The sequence below is a fragment of the Barbatula barbatula genome (genome assembly GCF_947034865.1).
Source record: "Barbatula barbatula genome assembly, chromosome: 24".
Classification (NCBI taxonomy): Eukaryota; Metazoa; Chordata; class Actinopteri; order Cypriniformes; family Nemacheilidae; genus Barbatula; species Barbatula barbatula.
The window spans coordinates 18858017-18876528 of record NC_136787.1 but is presented as its reverse complement, the minus strand read 5'-3'; the positions used below and the strand labels follow the sequence as shown (position 1 = coordinate 18876528).

Here is an 18512-nt window from a genome sequence, read left to right as displayed (position 1 = left end):
TTTGCCAGTCTCAGGGCTTCGATGACTGAGAGCAGTACTGTCTCTGTGGAATGACCGGTCTTGAACCCAGACTGATTGCTGTCTAGTAGGTTGTTTTGCATGAGAAAGGAGGAGAGCTGGTTGAACACAACACAACGCTGAAAGCGTGGAACACAGAGTGCCTGTGGCATTGTCTGTATTCAAAAGAGAGAGCTCATCAGAGGGGGGGGGGGGTGCAGAGAAGAAAGCAGAGGAAAAACAGGAGGGAGGGAGAGACCGCAGGTTGCGCCGGAAGGTGACCATCGGTAAGATATCTGCGATATCCGGAGCAGTGAGGTCGAGGTCGAGGGTGACGAAGAAGTGATCAGACGTGTGCTGCGGGGTGACCTGAGAGTGATGAGTGGAGCAGTACCTTGTGAAGATCAGATCTAGATGGTTTCCAGACTTGTGGGTTGCTGATGTGGAAACCTGCTCGAGGATGACGAATTCAGCAGCCTGTGGCTTTCCAATGTGGATGTTGAAGTCACCTTGTACCACCAGGGGAGTACCATCCTCAGGGAAGGATGAAAGAAGCACATCCAGCTCCTCCAAGAAATGTCCAACAGGGGTGGGTGGGTGATAGTAACAGCATGAAACTCGAAGGAGCTGTTGTCACACATGGGTGTTAGCTGATTGAATTTCCAGTCTTTGGGGATAAGTAGACCAGTGCCTCCACCCCTTCCTGTGATGCGAGGGCTGTGGGAGAAAGTGTGGTTATGTGAGAGGGCAGCGGGAGTGGCAGAGTCCTCTGGTTTGATCCATGTTTCTGTAAGTGCTACCATGGAAAGACCAGAATGTTTAACAAAAGCTGAAATTAAATCAGCTTTGTTCACAGCAGATTGGCAGTTCCACAATCCTATTGGGAAAGTAGAAGGGGCAGTTGCTAGCAGTGATACATTGTGAAGATTATTAGCATTGCGTCGCCTTCGGCATGCGGCAGATGATTTACGTGTTGTGATAATAGAAAGGATTTTAAAACACATATTTAAGAGAAGCAGAAAGAAAATAGGGAGAAACATTAAAGATAACAATAAAGGAATAAGTGTTAGTGCAAACAAGTAAGACAAAAAGTGCAAGTGTTGATACAAAACAAAAAAAGGTACAAAAGAAGTGCAATACTCAAGTGCCCTGTCGGTGTCCCGGGCTCGGTGGAGTCGCGATGAGGGCTGCACGCGGTGGGTAGACGCTTTTTTAAATACGCGTCTAATTACTTTAATTCAACAGGCCCCGCCCTCAGATGACACGCGCACACAAAGCAAACAAATTAAACTAGCCCTGAAGGAACGATACTACACGCGGTTTCACCACGTGACAGAGCGGAAGTAAATACAAAGCGATTTCTCAGTTTAACACAGTACTAAAACTCAACAAGACACCATTTATTCTTACAGCTCTTTAATCATATAACATAACAATAGAATAATAAAAGCTCGTTGTGCTTTTCAAGAATGAGAGGCAGATAAAATAGTACCAGATATCGTGAACCTTTTTTACTTAATATAAACCATCAGATAAAGGCTTGGACGGAATTATATAACGTGCGCCATCTAGCGGTGATAACTGCAATTCTGCGGTAGATCCTGATTAGTGAAGAGGTTTGGATAACCTTGAAAAAGCCAATGACCTTCCCTCCATCTCCCCCAAACTCCAAACCGTGACACATTTGAAGCCATACATTTGTAAGTTTATGTTTGCTTTTTGGCTGTTCCATAACCTTTATCTTGGATCTGTTTTTCCAGTTTAACTATGGGGCTGTTGTACTTTCTCTGTCCTACTGTCTGTGTTTGTTTCACATCCGAGGAGTATAAAAACATCAAGCCACAAAATGACTGACATCAGGGAATTCCGCATATGGATTCACGTGCCAGACGCGGAGTTCATGGAAGAAAAAAACGTGCTTACAAATGTGTGATTTCCTGTAAAGTCTACAATGTGTCGAACAGTATTTGGTCCTGTTTGCGATCTCGTGGAAAGTGACGCCCCCGTCTGGGTGACTGTTGAAATTACTTTAACATGCCAAGAACTGCTTAGAAAGAAGAAACATTGGGTAATTCAATTCAATGTTATTTATATTGCGCTTTCACAATGTGCATTGTTCTAAAGCAGCTTTACAGGAGAAAATAAGAAAGTGATAGAAGCTCTGTTATGTAGGTATAGGGGCTAAACCCTTTAAGGCTTTATAAGTGATTAAACGGACTTTAAAGTCAATACGATACTTAATGTGAAGCCAGTGAAGGGTTGATAACATTGGGGTTATGTGATGGTATTTTCTGGATCTAGTTAGAACTCTAACAGCTGCGTTCTGAACTAACTGTAGTTTGTTTATTGATGATGGAGGACAACCACTAAGTAGTGCATTACAGTAGTCAAGTCTTGAGGTCATAAATGCATGAATAAGCTTCTCTGCGTTAGCAACACAGAATATTTCATCATTTGGCAACATTTCTAAGGTGGAAAAAGGCTGTTTTTGTGACATAACAACTGTTGTAATATGATGGAAAGATTTCTATACTGAAATAAGTATACAATCGACAGGTCACTGAGAAAGCTTGGTTAAGATTAGAGATAAGCAAGTGTTTCTTTTTGTAAATCCTCAGATAGAATCAGCTTTCAAAAGCTTTAACATATTTGCTCAGGGGTTCTTTGGCAAGGCAGTCGTGCGTTAAAACAATCTGATCCTTGTGCTTTTATGTCCTCTCTCTCTCTCTCTCTCTCTCTCTCTCTCTCTCTCTCTCTCTCTCTCTCTCTCTCTCTCTCTCTCTCTCTCTCTCTCTCTCTCTCTCTCTCTCTCTCTCTCTCTCTCTCTCTCTCTCTCTGTCTCTGTCTCTGTCTCTGTCTCTGTCTCTGTCTCTGTCTCTGTCTCTGTCTCTGTCTCTGTCTCTGTCTCTGTCTCTGTCTCTGTCTCTGTCTCTGTCTCTGTCTCTGTCTCTGTCTCTGTCTCTGTCTCTGTCTCTGTCTCTCTCTCTGTCTCTCTCTCTGTCTCTGTCTCTCTCTCTCTCTCTCTCTCTCTCTCTCTCTCTCTCTCTCTCTCTGTCTCTCTCTGTCTCTGTCTGTCTCTCTCTGTCTCTGTCTCTGTCTCTGTCTCTGTCTCTGTCTCTGTCTCTGTCTCTGTCTCTCTCTCTGTCTCTCTCTCTGTCTCTGTCTCTGTCTCTGTCTCTGTCTCTCTCTCTCTCTCTCTCTCTCTCTCTCTCTCTCTCTCTCTGTCTCTCTCTGTCTCTCTCTGTCTCTCTCTGTCTCTCTCTGTCTCTGTCTCTGTCTCTGTCTCTCTCTCTGTCTCTGTCTCTCTCTCTGTCTCTGTCTCTCTCTCTGTCTCTCTCTCTCTGTCTCTCTCTCTGTCTCTCTCTGTCTCTGTCTCTCTCTCTGTCTCTCTCTCTGTCTCTCTCTCTGTCTCTCTCTCTGTCTCTGTCTCTCTCTCTGTCTCTCTCTCTGTCTCTGTCTCTCTCTCTGTCTCTCTCTCTCTCTCTCTCTCTCTCTCTCTCTCTCTCTCTCTCTCTTCTTAGACAATTTGAGATCACGTGCTCAAGAGACTCCTCCTCCATCACAAATGTAACACTAACACTGTGTCTACACCAGACGTGGCGCCACAAAAGACAACATAACTCATCATAACCCGTACTATTTTTTATTTTGGCCACACTGGATGAAACCAAATACAGTTTTCCTAAATAAACATGCCTCATATGTGTCTCTGTATGTGTGGCTGAATTGTTTTCTATAAAGACTACTCATTAAATAAAATGTTATCTACCCTAGAATTCTATAATCAAATCTCTTCCTGACTGAAATTGTTTGTCTTTTTTCAGCGTTCCTGGTGTTGCATTTACTTGCAATCATTGATTATTTATTGATAAATTACTTGTGCACTTTATTTGAATGTCTTAACATAATTTACATTTAGTCATTTAGCAGATGCTTTTATCCAAAGCGACTTACAAAGAGTTCGGGGAGCAATAAGGGATATGTCATAAAAGAGCGATAGTGCTAATACCTATTGTACTAAATAACTTCTGTGTTAAATTGTCGCTTTGTAATTTAACATTGGTATGTACTGATGATCACAGAAGCATAAGAAACAGATTAATGTATGCACTGTATTATTGCACGTTATGCTTCCTTCCTAGTCAAATTAAACACACAAAACTTACTTTAATACTGTCTATCTAACACTCATCAGACAAAATGTTACTATAAATGTAATCAACATAGTAATCAATGCATTGTGTTTGTATTTAGACTGACAGTTTAGGGCTATTGAGACCTTCACGAGATCAACTGTAAGTTCCAGATGTATATTAAGTGTGTCATCATTTTGTAGCTCCGCCCACTCGTCGTGTTTAAAACTACCTGTAAACAGAAGACACGGCATCAGATCATCCAGTGCTGCTGAAAATGCAATACATTTCGCTTTCTTTATAATGCTATAGGCCAATAAAATATATATGACCGTGACTTTATTCGGCCACTAGATGGCCTGATTTCCCACTTTATGTGATATCAATGGTATGAACGCCTGATCTGCTGAATGCGTTTAATTAAAACTGAGACATTGTGATGTTTTAACTGTATTTTTCTTGTTTGTGAGTTAATAAGCACTTCGGTCAACCATGGTTATTTAAGTTCTATGTAAATAAAATTTAAATAAACCAACATTTATATTCACATAATAATTCACGTGTCTGTGTGCCTGCGGTTTTATATCAATTGCATTTTAAATACATGATTTGTCTTTATTATATGTTTTAAATGAAACTACAGGACAACTGCATCAGGGTAAAATCCACAGAAACTCCAGAGTGAACATCCCATAATACAACAGCCCATCCGCATCAAATGATCGCGGTCACTTTAAACGGCCGCTGCATCAAACCCGCGCTGAGACACGCCCACACGCCGGGCAGAACGTTCCGATTGGCTGCTATACATACCCGTGGCTCTCGCTAGCTCAGGATTGGTGGAGACCTGCTTTGCCATTACGTTATGCTTTGTTCCGCAAATACACACAGAGATGACAGCAGGGGAAGACGTAATGGAGCGGTCTCGAGCGTCCGTGCAATGAACATCGTATCATCCGACGATTTCTACGGACGGGAGTTGCAATGAAGGTACGGCGGCACTTCCTTTTGCGGACAAACGTGACGATGCGTTTGTTTGCTTGCAACGAGATGCATGACAGTTACCGGCGACGCGCGTTTCGCTTTCGACGTATTGCGCGTTAGATATGCAACCATCCGGACTTCTTAAAAGTTGCATCAGTTTGTGTTTTGCGAGAATGCATCATATGATGCTTTCTGCATGCGTTTCTTGAATGGCTCTATTATCGTTAAATAATACCAATAGCGTTATGCGAGTGGACGTTTGGAGCGGCGCGTGCGGTCATCGTAACCTAGTTTATCGCACCACTTCTCTAATGAGATCGGTGGAGAGGTCACGTGTGAGCTGATGTCTCAGACGGTCGTGGACGACACGAGTGATTTCCCTGCGAAAACGTCAAAAACGCGCTTTTGTTTGGTCAGAATATCGATCAAGACGACTGAGATGTTTGTCTGTATGAAAACATCCCCGAGGTTCACAGGCGGCGAACGCGAATTCCTTTACGAAATATCGCCGCTAGGAATTGTGACGTCAGAGAATCCGACCCGCTTGGCTGGATGTGCAGCTCAGACGTCATTGGGGACGTGATTACTTTTCGCCGTGACGTCACAATTAAAGTCTGACCTTGTTTATCAGACTGATGTGTTTGTGCGCGAGGTTGTGTGAAGTGCAGTGTGAAGAACATACGATTTATCTCACAGACACGTCACAGTTTGATGATGTCATAGGGATCAGAACATCAAAGCATAGCTTTCCCTGCCGGTGACATGTGTATTAAGATATGAAATATATGTCCAAATCTGTTATGATCATTTTCAAGACTATATTATTGGTAACAGAGAACAGTAAATTGATGAATTAAGCATCCAAGTTTGAATTCTTTTGGAAAGAGATTTTCATTTTTCTGGTTAAGTCTAGCAGAACTGAAATGAATGTCAACTGTCTTACTAATTAAAAACTCATTTGTATGCAAAGAATCCGTTTTCATCTTGACATCGACCCCACTTCAGCAATGAGGGTCTTTGTGAATGAGGATAATTATAATCTGATAATTTGGGTTTATGAATAATACCTCTCATTCACAAGAGCTCTTCTGTCTGGATTCATATCTCGCCGTGGTTTATGTAATGATGTCGTAGTGACACTTTTAAAACAGATTTCCCCTTGGAGTCGGTTTCAACAGAATGCCCTTAAACTTGAGTTCTTTTATGTGAGTTTTGACGTGAGTCAAAGTATTATGTCATATGTGGCATCAGTCATTAGTCACTTGTACAGTCCTATAGCTTTTAGAAAGGCTGAGCGTTTTCCTTGTCAAATCAATTCATATTGGTATCCTTTTATGATTCAATAGCGTCTGATTCTAGTGTTAGGAGTTGAGCACAAGTCTCCATAAGTCTGAGTAAGTTTCAGTTCTCTGTTTAATAATAAAACGGAGTGTAGATGGACTTGCATATGTCACCAAATGATCATTATTGAAAATGCCAGTCATTTCTTAATAAAAATCTGTCTCTGAAATTCAAATGCTGATGATGACGAAGATTTGCAAAGATGATCTTATTGTTCTTATTCTTGTCTGAATAGTTGAAAATCATTATAAGTTTAGTTTATTAGACACAAGCCGTCTTGTTAGATTCTATTGAGGTTTCTTGAAAAGTATCTCCAAGTAAATTCAAAACGCATTTTTGAAACTCTTCTGTGGACTGCATAAGGAGAATTGGCAAAATCTTTACTTGAAATCTTCAACATATAATTAAGTTAATAATGACAGGATGTACATTTTGAGTGAATTGTTTCTCATTTCTCAAAGCAAACACATTTCCAATGCTGCTCGCAAAAAACATCTGCTTGCCTTGTTAGTTATGCGCTTTGATGTGACAGCCGCGGATGATTTCTGCTGTCAGTATTTCTTTATTGAGGGAGAATCTACCAGCTCACTAAACATACAGAAAGAGACGATATATGTACTTATGCTGGTTCATTTTATTTTAAATTCTGTGCATGCATCATGTTGTGAGTGCATTCAGTTAATGCTGGCGCACACACACGGTCATCTCTCGGAGTACATCGAGAAGCATTTAAAAAGAAGCATTTTCTCTCTCTAATGAGTCTCTGTGAAATGGATTGTGAGGGAAGATGTTATGCTCTGTTTCTCTAAAGCACACAATGCACCTTTCTGTGTCTCGTTGTCTGATGCGAGGACATCAAGCAAGACGCATTGCTGGAGTCAGAAACTACTAATATCAACATTGGGATGTCTGGCACTTTCTATGCCAGTACTAGAGTACAGTACTAGTTCACTCAAAACATTACATTGCGTAGATCATAACGTAAATTTAGAAGGAGCTTTTCTTTCACATCTAGTCCTGTCAATCATATTCAAACGTAAAGGCATGTACACACCTCCTGTATCCATCCATCCACCAACTCCTTTCGTCATTCATTCAATGCTTTCTTTGTGAATTACTCATAAAAGACATTCAGTCTGAAGGAGTTGTGATATTTTGATGGAAGTGGCCCGTCCGTCGGCGTGTTAATTGAAGTGACAGGGGAAATCTGTGGTACCGGCTCTCTGCCAGACTGAAGCACGAGCAGCGACTTCACGCCCCGACCTTATGTTACGCACCTCGGAGCTCATGCTGGCTGACACGCTATACAAACATTTCACGTACCGCCGGCGGGGCACCCCTTCAACCCTTGGTTTCTCGTGAACAGCCTAATCTGATAAATAGAGATAATATGAGTGACCTGACAGACAGACTTCAGGATGAGGGGTCGTGGATTGTGAACCGACTAACTTCTTTTTTGGTGTTTATAATAACTTATGTAGAATTCAACAGAACTTCACATTGTTAAGTGATATTATTGGGATTACACACAGAGTAAATCTATAAGAACTATGGCAAAGTCTACCAAATGCATAAAACTACTTTTTGTGTCTATGCTTATGTTGCTGTATAGTAATTTAGTTGATTTATGTTTACCGAAACATGCTTATTTAAATAAAAAATATTTACTTCCATAACAGTGTTGTGTATCATTCTTTCTCAAATGTTTTGAAGGTCCAGTGTATGAAATTAAGCAGCATCTAGTGGTCAGGTTGCGAATTGCAACCGATGGCTCCTCCCCTGATCCCCCTCTTTCGATGCGCTACGGTGGCTGACACCAAACTAAGTTGTCATGTTTTGCTTCTTTGCTGAAGGAGATAGTGTATTTACGAAACACTCTCGGTAGAGCAGTTTGTCCTTTTAGGGCTACTGTAGAAACAACATGGAGAATTCCCGTGTAAGGGGACCCGCGGTGTAGATCGAAATAGCTCATTTTAAGGTAATAACAACATAACGCTTCATTATGCAAGGTCTTTATACACTTCTGAAGTCATAGTTATGTATATTTGCATATATTTAACTTCGGTCAATAGATCCTCCAAAAAATGACACACTGAACCTTTAATATAGGCATACATAAGAGCGTAAACACTACATTTAACCATGTGTGTGGAATTTGTTAGAGCCTGGATTATGTAAGTGTGTTTTTTACAGTAAAGCCCCAGGGCGAGCCAAGTGCCCTGCCTGGCTTAACTTGCTTTGCATCAGTCGTAAACACAACAGATTTCAGCCTCTCAGCTAAAACAACCACACTCATATGGCAACATTATGACAGTCCATCTCTGTCTCTCTGTCGTCCAGCCTGTCTCAGTTTTGCATCACAGGATGCATGCGTTCCATTGATCCTCCTGTTCTTAAACAGAAGACGCATTCTGTTACTCGCACAAACCCATCCCCCCCACAAGCTCATGCAGTCTTCTGAGACATCACGCCATGTTGGGTCATAGGACGGTCTGCAGAAGGACAGGAGCCATGTTTGTTGTCAATAACAATGTTTATGTGTGCGTCTGAGGGTTTATTGATTTAAGATTTTCTACTAAGACAAGAAATATGGGGTTACATTCGTGCCAAAAATGCTTCATGTCTTGTACTATACAGAGCATACTCGTTCAGGTAAATCAGTATATGTTGTCGGTTGACGTCATCTTATATTTGTCATCCTGCTGTGGTTTTCTCTGTCTTCTTTACTGCTATCCTTATTGTCGTTTTGTTCTGTCATCTTTACAAGTAGGCAATGACCGTAGAAAAAGACAAATGCATAGAAAAGGCATAAAGCAGTCAACACATTTTTGGCACAAATGAAACTTCTTGAACGCTTGAATATACAACAATTGAAGTGTTTTTCATTTTGTTTGAGCTTTGCTATTGGTCGGCATCATTTAATCTCATAATATTCATGGCTGTTTGTATTTAAATGTCAAGTGTATGAAATTTAGCGGCGAATTGCAACCAACGGCTCACTCCACTCCTCCCGCCTCCTTTCAAAAGACTACGGTGGCTGACGGTGGAGGACTAAGATGTCGTCACATTTTCGCTGGTTGTACAAAAGCGAAATTACTGAACCAGTGTCTAAATTTACACCTTAAGTAAAGAAAAGCTCTCAGAAACCTCACACGATTAGACTGTCAGAGACAGAGAGTAAAGCTACTCGTAGTAATGCAGGCTGTCTCGATCTATACCTATGATGTTATGAGAGCGTTGTGTGGTTGGAACATCCATTTAGCTGAAACCCGTAAGAGATGTCCATCTGTTTAGCCCCCGGAGACTGACATCGTGTTAACGTTGTAATGTGCGCAGGAATTATAGCTGGATCTAAAACAGCCATTTTTGCTGTATCATATTCCTCACACTGTCTGGGATTCACTTAACGTTAATATTACAAATATTAAACTCTTTGATTTAATTCTGCGTATTATAAGACTAGATTGAGCGTGTTGCCTTTCTGTTTTGATGCAGAACAGTTGAACAGTGAGTTATGTAATGTGAAAGTCAGTCAAGCATATGGGTTTGATTTCATGTGGATGAATAAACCTGACCTCTGTGGGGACATTCATGCCGGGCTTTTTTAAAAAGTGCAAATATAATCCAGAGAAGATAAACCAGTTTTTTTTCTGACAAATATATTGTGCATGTGACAGCAGAAAGAGAAAAGATTAATCTCTCTCATTCTATTTTATATTATACATACAGTTTATGGGTAGTTGACGAATAAATGTAGAAATGTTTTAATACAACAATGTTTTATCGTTTTTACTTTGACAAGTTCTAACCTATTTTTGTTTTAAGTTTTAGGTTAAGTTTAAGTTTTAAACACTGAGACTGGACTACCTGTTTGTCCAAATAATGGTAGACGCAGGACAGCAATGCTAGAAGCATTTGGGAAAACGTCCATTATGTGATCATGTTTGTTTTTTTTTATTCAAGATTTCAAGCATATTTCATATCCTAAAATGTTTTTCGTTCTAGGCGGGGGCCTCCTCCATGTGGGCGTCATGTTGTGGGCTGTTGAACGAGGTGATGGGCACAGGGGCGGTCCGCACCCAGCAGCCAGGCTTCGGAGCTGGAGCCGGGCCGTTCCGCTTCGCCCCCAGCGCTGGATACTCCACCTACCCCCCCGCCAGCACCACCTCAGGAAGGACAGGCCTGGTGTGCAAAGCTTGTGGACTTGCCTTCTCAGTGTTCCGACGAAAGGTTGTCAAATCACGTGTCAAATCACCCACATCTCATACCAGCACCTTAGCAAATCGTATGTAGATCATTACACCATGGCTTTTTGTGGTTTCGGTTTTACTAAATATAAAAATATAAGCAGCTGTGCATGCATCTGTGTTTTGTAAGTCTTGTGAAGGTCTGCTGCCTGGTAAAGGACAGATGTGATGATAGATCTCAGCTTGAACTTTTCATCAAATGCGTCCGTGTTTTGATATCGTATCAGCACTCTCACAGCTGTTTGCAGACGCTCGGACGGCGTGACGGATCTGCGGTGGTCCAAGTGCAATTGCTTGAAGAGTGGATTTATAAGCATGGTGGCATTTGAGAACAATCACAGAGCCGACAGAGAGTCCAGTTGTGTTTTTCAAAGAGATTGAAAGCATAAATTCTGAGATGAAATTGTGTGTCCAGCAATGATGGGAGAGATGCTCAGCATCACTTAGAGCAACTAAACCCTGATGTACTTCAATTGCTGATCTTGTGATATGAGTTTGTTCGCCGAAGGAAGTTATTTATTTATTTCCAAAACCTTTGTGCTCCTGACGCAACAGGAACTTTTTAAGCATCATTAAAAATGTTCATTTACTCTTTTAAGCATCGTGTTTGTGTCCACACATCAGCAGATTCATGCCCAGATAGCACAGGTACGTCTGTTAGATGTCTTCTAAAGATCTGGAAAACGTCTGCTGTGCGTCTTTGAAAAGGCAGTTTTACATTCGAAATCATAAACATCGTACAGACGTCTTCTAGACAGGAGACATTACAAAGATGAATTGCAGATAAGCAACCAATTAAAAAAATGTCTTGCAGAAGTAAATGCAGACATCCAATAGACGTCTCCCAGATGTATGTGTGCATTCTAAACTATAAACATTGCAGAAACGTCTCTTTTTGGTTGTTCTAACCTCAGACTGGTATTGTCTCTGCATTTATCATTCTCCCGCCCCTCTTTTTGCCCTTTCAGCACGTTTGCCTGGACTGTAAGAAGAGCTTCTGCTCGTTGTGCTCCGTGCTGCAGGAGAACCTGCGCCGCTGTGCCACCTGCCATCTGCTGTGGGGCACGGCCTTCCAGCGGCCGCGGTTAATGCGACTCCGCGTCAAAGACCTGCGGCAGTACCTCATGCTGCGAAACATCAACACAGACACATGTAGGGAAAAACAGGACCTGGTGGACCTGGTGCTCTGTCATCTGAGTGCGCAGCTGGAGATGGGGGAAGATGAGGAAGAGGAGGAGGAGGAAGCAGAAGTGGACACGGACAGCCTGCACTCTCTCCCGCATTCCCTCTCCACCCCGTCAGCCCCAGCGGTGCGGTCCGCCTCGCAACAGTCAGCGCTGTCTGGAATCGCCTCTCAGGGAGAAGCTCTAAGTCGCAGCGATAGCTCAGGGACAACCGGTCAGGTGAGGAGAACTAAATTAAACCCATCCTCTGAATGTTTTTTTCAGGTGGTCTCATAGGTAGAAGAACTAGAACATTTTGTATTGTGACTGTGCAGCTTTTTCCGTTTAGAGACATGCTGTCAGGACAACATGGTTTAGAAATCTATTACATATTATACCCGGATCTATAGACTGCTTTCTCCGTACCGCCATTAAGCTGCTTACAGTCTTCAGCTATTGAACACTGAACATTAGCGCTTTGATCCGACGTGGCCTCATGGATGCTGGAAACGGCTGAGTTGGGGGATGCTGGCCGTGACGTTTAAGCTTTGCTTTTTCTGACATTTTGAGCAGGTTACGTAAAGCAGGTTGTCCGATAATTCCTTACAGCACGACACAACATCATCAAATTTAGAGATTCACCACACGAACATTCAAACCCCATGTTCTTAAACGAGTCCAAAATGTTTATGTGTTTAAAGATATGATGTGATGGCCTAGCTGAACTCAGGAGAACCTGGGCAGGCAGATTGACCCATCCATTATTGATAAACAGCCGGCGGCTAAGCCTCCCCGCGTCTGCATGTGGCCACGTGCGAGAAGTTCATGTGCTGAGCCTTGAGAGAATTATCTCTATTTCCACATATGCAGAAATCCTCCAACACTGGAATCTCCTTTATGAACAATGTCCTAGTGTAGCACACAGTGAAATATTGATATAAGCGGGAAGAAATCACTATTGTATTATTGTAAACAAATAATAAACGTCAGTTTATACAGGAGGGGCAACCCTTAATACTGAAAAGTGTATGAATATCATTTCATTACATAACAAAGCCGAGTGATTTCATGTCTTATATTGCAAGCATACATCGTGCATAACATTTCATTATATTCATTTCATTCCTTGGTGTAACTATAGTTACCAAAGTTTTATTTGTTATAAAACATAGTTAACATAAATGTACTATTGTCCTGCTAACATTTACGTTTTTTTTTACCTAAAGTGACTATTGTTATACTTTTTGTAATTAAAAACATATGGCAGTATGTAAATGTAAAAGTAAATAGATAGAGAGAGCGCCTGGTGAAATGTTGTAAATGTAGATATTAGAGATGCACCAATATTAATAATCATCTGTATCGGTTGATAAAATATTTTTTTCATGTAGTATCTGCATATATATATATATTGTTTATACTCTTTAAGCCCTTTTTACAGCTTTGTGTTATTTGTCAAGCATCACTTTATTAAGATATAAAATTGTTTAACTACAGTATTAACAAAATATGTATTATTGTTGTTAACTTTACTACAGTTTTCTGTGATGTTTTGTAGGACCATGGAGATGCTGCGTCGGTTTCTCTTCTAAACCTGGAACCTCATGAAGACATACCAGAGGTCTGAAAAAATCTGTTGTATTCTTAAATGTACTATACACCGTACATCTACCATATGTACTCCACCTTCAAGTGAACAGCATATTTATAATACATGGAAGAACGACCCCTTGAGAAAAACCTAATATGAGCAGTCATTTAGTAAAATACGAGGTGTGTTTTGTTGTCGGCTGCAGTTAAATGTAAACCCATCGGTCTGCTTTGAGCAGGTGAGTCCAGCGACGCAGAGACGGGCGCGTGCCTCCCTCTCAGATCTGGCTCACGAAGCCGACATCGAGAGTCTGACGGTACGGCAGCTGAAGGAGATCCTCGCACGAAACTTCGTCAACTATTCAGGTTGCTGTGAGAAGTGGGAGCTGGTGGAGCGCGTCCACCGACTCTACAGAGACAACCAACACAACAGAAGATCAAGTAAGACAAAACGCTTTTTAAACGGAAACGGTGGTGCGGTTGAACCCTCTGTTGTGATGACGCAAGAGTTGAACCATGGCAGCTGAGAAGGCCATTCTATGGGTTCTTCTTGAATAATTTTCGGAGCCTGATGAAATCGGTATACATACCTGTTGAATACTGCAAAATACATGTCTTCTAATAACGTCGCGCACCGGTTTGAGCTTGAACATGCCCCTGGATAAAATGTTATTTGTGAAATGATGAATAATTGATACTTCAGGCGTTGCAATATACCCGTATTGACCGTGATATCATTAAGCATGATTATTTATAGATGTTTAATCTGAAAATAGCACAGTTGACTGTCAACAGAAAGACAAGACCAAGAGCCTTTTCTGACAGACTTCAAACATGCAAAAACATGTGAAAATCTACTGTGGCTAATATGATTTACAAAGGACCATTAAATTTATTGATCTCATTTTGTTTCCTTGCAGTGGAAAATGTTAGCAACAGTCTATCCGCAGGTAAGCGATCAAATATTCCATTGCATTACGTATGAGAGACTAACATTGTTTCAGTTTAGGATGAAGTGTTGTCTGTCGTGAAAACCAGCAGGGTTGAAAACATATAACATTGATCACAGATTAACCCCTGGATAGACATTGTTTTAAAACTACTTTAAGGCTTATTTTAATCCTGGCGTTGTTTTTTTTAAGTTGCTTACAATGAGGATTACATTAACGCTGAGTTTGAAATGATTTATTTGTCATGGTAATAATACTAATCCTACTGTTACTGTGTTTGCTAACCAAAGTCATAGCCTATCCTCCTCCTATATGCAATGGAGGGATTGGAGGTAAGATTCAGTCTTTGTATAATGCTCCAATACCATCATTGCCATCATCTCATTGCCACGAATGAGGGTGAAACGTGACTCTTCCCAATGCATGCTGGGAGCGGTCCAAGTTTGATACGTGGTCCCCGTGTGTATGATCACATCTGTGTCTGACTCCATGTTATGAATTACGCTCCTAATGTGATATGTCTGTCTTTTCATAGCTTGTCACATTACTGTAATTGCACCTTGCCATCATGAATTATTTGAAGGATTAACTGAAAAGCCCAAGCTGATGTCGTGGATGCATTGTTATAGCTGCTCGCTCAGATTTTTTAAGTGCCTTCATGGAGAAGGACCAGATATCTTTGTGGTTTGTCAGGGTTCGCGGATGTGCACGATTTTGTTTTAACAGCACTTAATAGAGATAACAGAGATCTCAGCGAAGACTGGCCTGGAAGAGCTGAAAGTTTCATTTAATGGTTTGACCAACGGCTTTGACTCGTAAGAAGGATGTCAAATTGTGTTTAGGGTCAAATAACACAGATCTTTAATTAGTTCCCGGTTACAATAAAAGGTTTGTCATTTTAATGGAAAATAATGTTAAAATGTTCAATTACAAACCTATTAATTGATTAACTGCAAATAACGTTAACTTATATAATGAAAAATTTTAAAAGATTCAAGACATTGCATTTAATTTGACTGTAGAAAGTGTCAAATGTAAGATTTTAAGTTGAATGCATAATCTTTTTTGATCATATTTTATGAAATGATGCACTTTAAAAGTGAAATATTGATTTGGTCCCTGAAGAAGATAAAATAATATGATATCATTTCATTTGTATTATTTGAAAATGCTAAATATGTAAGAGTTTGTATTTCCTATTATGACTGTTTACCTCTGATGATACGGACAAGGAAGAAAATTATTAGAAATTCAGAAAAAACTTGTAAGACAAGAAAATTATTATTACAATTCTTTTAAACCGTGAAAATGCACCAGTCTGTTTATTTCCAACGTAAACATCCCTGTAAACATGCTGAAAATAATACCCTCTCACGATCGACTTGATACCGCAAATGCTTTCGGTATTGAACCGGACACAGCATAAAACATTTGAATGGAAATTAAAACTGACTGATAGCGTTTTTACTGCTGAAAGATTCAAGTGTGCTTCATCTAAACTTTGTTACTAAGGTTATTACTCTTGCTTTCATACACAGCAATCTCTCCTAATGTAATCAGAACTCATCTTTACAAATGGGCAACCCTTGTTTTCTGTCTTGAATCGACTAGCAGATGGTGTGCAAGCGGCTCAGCTGGGCAGCGGTGATGAGAACCTGTGTCGGATCTGCATGGATGCGGTGATAGACTGCGTCCTGCTGGAGTGCGGTCACATGGTCACCTGCACCAAGTGCGGCAAGAGGATGAACGAATGCCCCATCTGCAGGCAGTACGTGGTGCGGGCGGTACACGTCTTCAAGTCATAACGCCGGCTCACGTCTGCTGGAGCACCTATACATTGATGGACATATGCAGTATGGGGCTATGACTGGACTATGTGACTGGCCCTTTAGCTAAAACCAGTACAGCGCACACCTTCGCTGTTTAGAGCGTGACCTTTATCTGCTGACCTTTTTGTTTTCGTTGACACTTATGCTTTTAAATTGTGCGCTTACTAACCCAGGGAAGTTGGATTTTAGAAGAATAAAATATATAGGTATGAAAGATTTAATAGTTTACATTCCTGTAAACATTTGGGGATGTCTTATCGTATGTGCAATATTAGAAATCTTAACATGTGCGTGTAGAGAAACCGATTGCCGTTAAGATGCATGTTGTCGTAGCAACACTGAAGACCAATGCCGTGAAGGGGGAACATAGGTGCCAAAGTAGAAAAGGCTTCTGGATGTGCTATTATTACTTATTGTTTAATGTTCTTGTTTTGAATCCGCTTGCCATGCCACCGTTTAGCATATGTGACACCAGCAAGCAGCGAAGTTATCGGCAGCAACGGTGACTGTGAGACTAAAAGAAAAGTCATCGTATATTTTTCAAGTCATTGAAATCCAGCATCTGCCGTTATGTAGCTTATTACTGGAACCTCAATTGATTCCGAATCAAACATGTACCTGTAAGACCGGAGGTGTGTGGTCAGTCCAGCGCCGTTGTATTTTGTGGATAAGACACTGTTAGGGGCACTAATAACACTTATTTATCCTCTTTAATAACCCAAACAAGTTGCTAACATGTTTATTGATCAATTTCATTATAGACATTTCCAAAAACATTTGTCAGACATGTTTTCTTTCCAAGAGAAGATATAATATCATCATAAGGTCATTGTCAAGAAGTATTGGAATAGTGATGTCATGTGATGTCTCTGATATGATTTGAGTCTTCATCTCATAAGGATGATGCCATTTTAAACATATCTTTGACGTTTTTAAATCCAGAACATTTTACTTTGTTGAAAAGTCTAAAATAACAAATTTGACAAAATATGACATTACAGAACAGAGGTCAAAATGACAAAGCTGCTTCATTGTTCTTCATCTCAAGCAATACCAAAACAAACATCCTTTGGTGTGTTCTGTCAATATGTGTGGACGTTTTCCAATGATTTCCAAAAGCGGTGCTACGTGGATTTCTTCATCACAGTTCTTCAATGGATTTATAACAAAATGATTACGCCTTTGATGCAAAGTTTCTTTTCGTCCCCTCTTTTGTGCATATTCATGTCTATATATTTTTAAAATGATAAGTAGTTTGTCATAAAATGCGTTTAGATGCCCTTTGTTCTGCTGTGAATGATGTAATCTGTGGTGTTGCCTAGAAAAACTAATATAAAGGAAATGGAATTAAATCACGATATACAAGTGTACATTCGTGGATATATTTACCTGTTATTTGAACATTGGTTCCCCTCTCAGCATTCCGGGATGTGTACAGCATTCTTTAAGTAGGTTCTCTTTTACACCAGTCGCAAAGAAAATACTACAGGCCAAATGATTGTGTTTGGTTGTCACATCCATTTACAGTTTTTGTGTTAAAACATCTCCACACCTGTGTACCCAACATTGACACTGTGCATACATGTATGTTTCTAATGCTGCTATCTCCAAAAGATGTCAGTTGGCAACTACTCTAGCTGAGCAGACAATGGACATCTCACTCCTGAAATTACTTCAACTGAATGCCGGAGGATGTTTTGGGGTCTGGTCTTTGTATTTTGGAATGTTGAACTTTTTATTTTGGTAATTCAAAGATGATTTATGAAATTTAATAAAATATGGTATCTTGAACTAACTATATTTCCCATAATTTGAATACTCAGTGTTTTGTCTGTGTTGCAAACAATAAAACGCCCATCAGCGACCTCTAGTGGCTCCAGTAATGCGCACCCATTGGAATTAATACGCCGGCTAGTCATCGGGCGAAACACCTGCAGTTATCGTTAATGTGCTAAAATAATGTCCATTTAAACATAATACTTTGATTCACAAAAGTTGTTGTTGTCCAACGATTCGGTTTAAAGTCTTGATACAGTGACGTAAAATAAGAGGATGGGAAAATTTTATTCCGGATATGGATTTTAAAGTCCCCAAGAAACGGAAGTTACAATGGATGTGAAAGGCTAAAGAGGGAAGGGCTTTAAAGGCCTGGCCATTGGACAGTCAGTGTAGTCCTGCCTCTTTTACACACTGTGTAAAACACTCAGAATTTTCCCTGGTTTTATTGCATGGTGACTTTAATGATATCTTACGTTTATGATTCGCGACTACTTTCTAT

General features: G+C 40.5%; 1 protein-coding gene across 4 annotated transcripts; it reads left to right on the top strand.

The window, feature by feature from the left end:
- The first annotated feature begins 4968 nt into the window (after positions 1-4968).
- Positions 4969-18097, top strand: rnf34b (ring finger protein 34b). Of its 4 annotated transcripts, none has more exons than XM_079448778.1 (8): positions 5003-5120; positions 10461-10685; positions 11671-12105; positions 13424-13486; positions 13695-13896; positions 14376-14405; positions 14696-14737; positions 16017-18040. In XM_079448778.1, the coding sequence occupies exons 1-8, from the start codon at positions 5115-5117 to the stop codon at positions 16208-16210; spliced, it is 1197 nt and encodes a 398-aa protein (XP_079304904.1). In that variant the 5' UTR covers positions 5003-5114; the 3' UTR covers positions 16211-18040. The 4 variants fall into 4 exon arrangements, with proteins under 4 accessions (XP_079304906.1, XP_079304904.1, XP_079304905.1 ...); XM_079448779.1 differs by having other exon boundaries at positions 16020-18027; XM_079448780.1 differs by lacking the exon at positions 14696-14737 and having other exon boundaries at positions 4969-5120; positions 16017-18097.
- Positions 18098-18512: the final 415 nt, after the last annotated feature.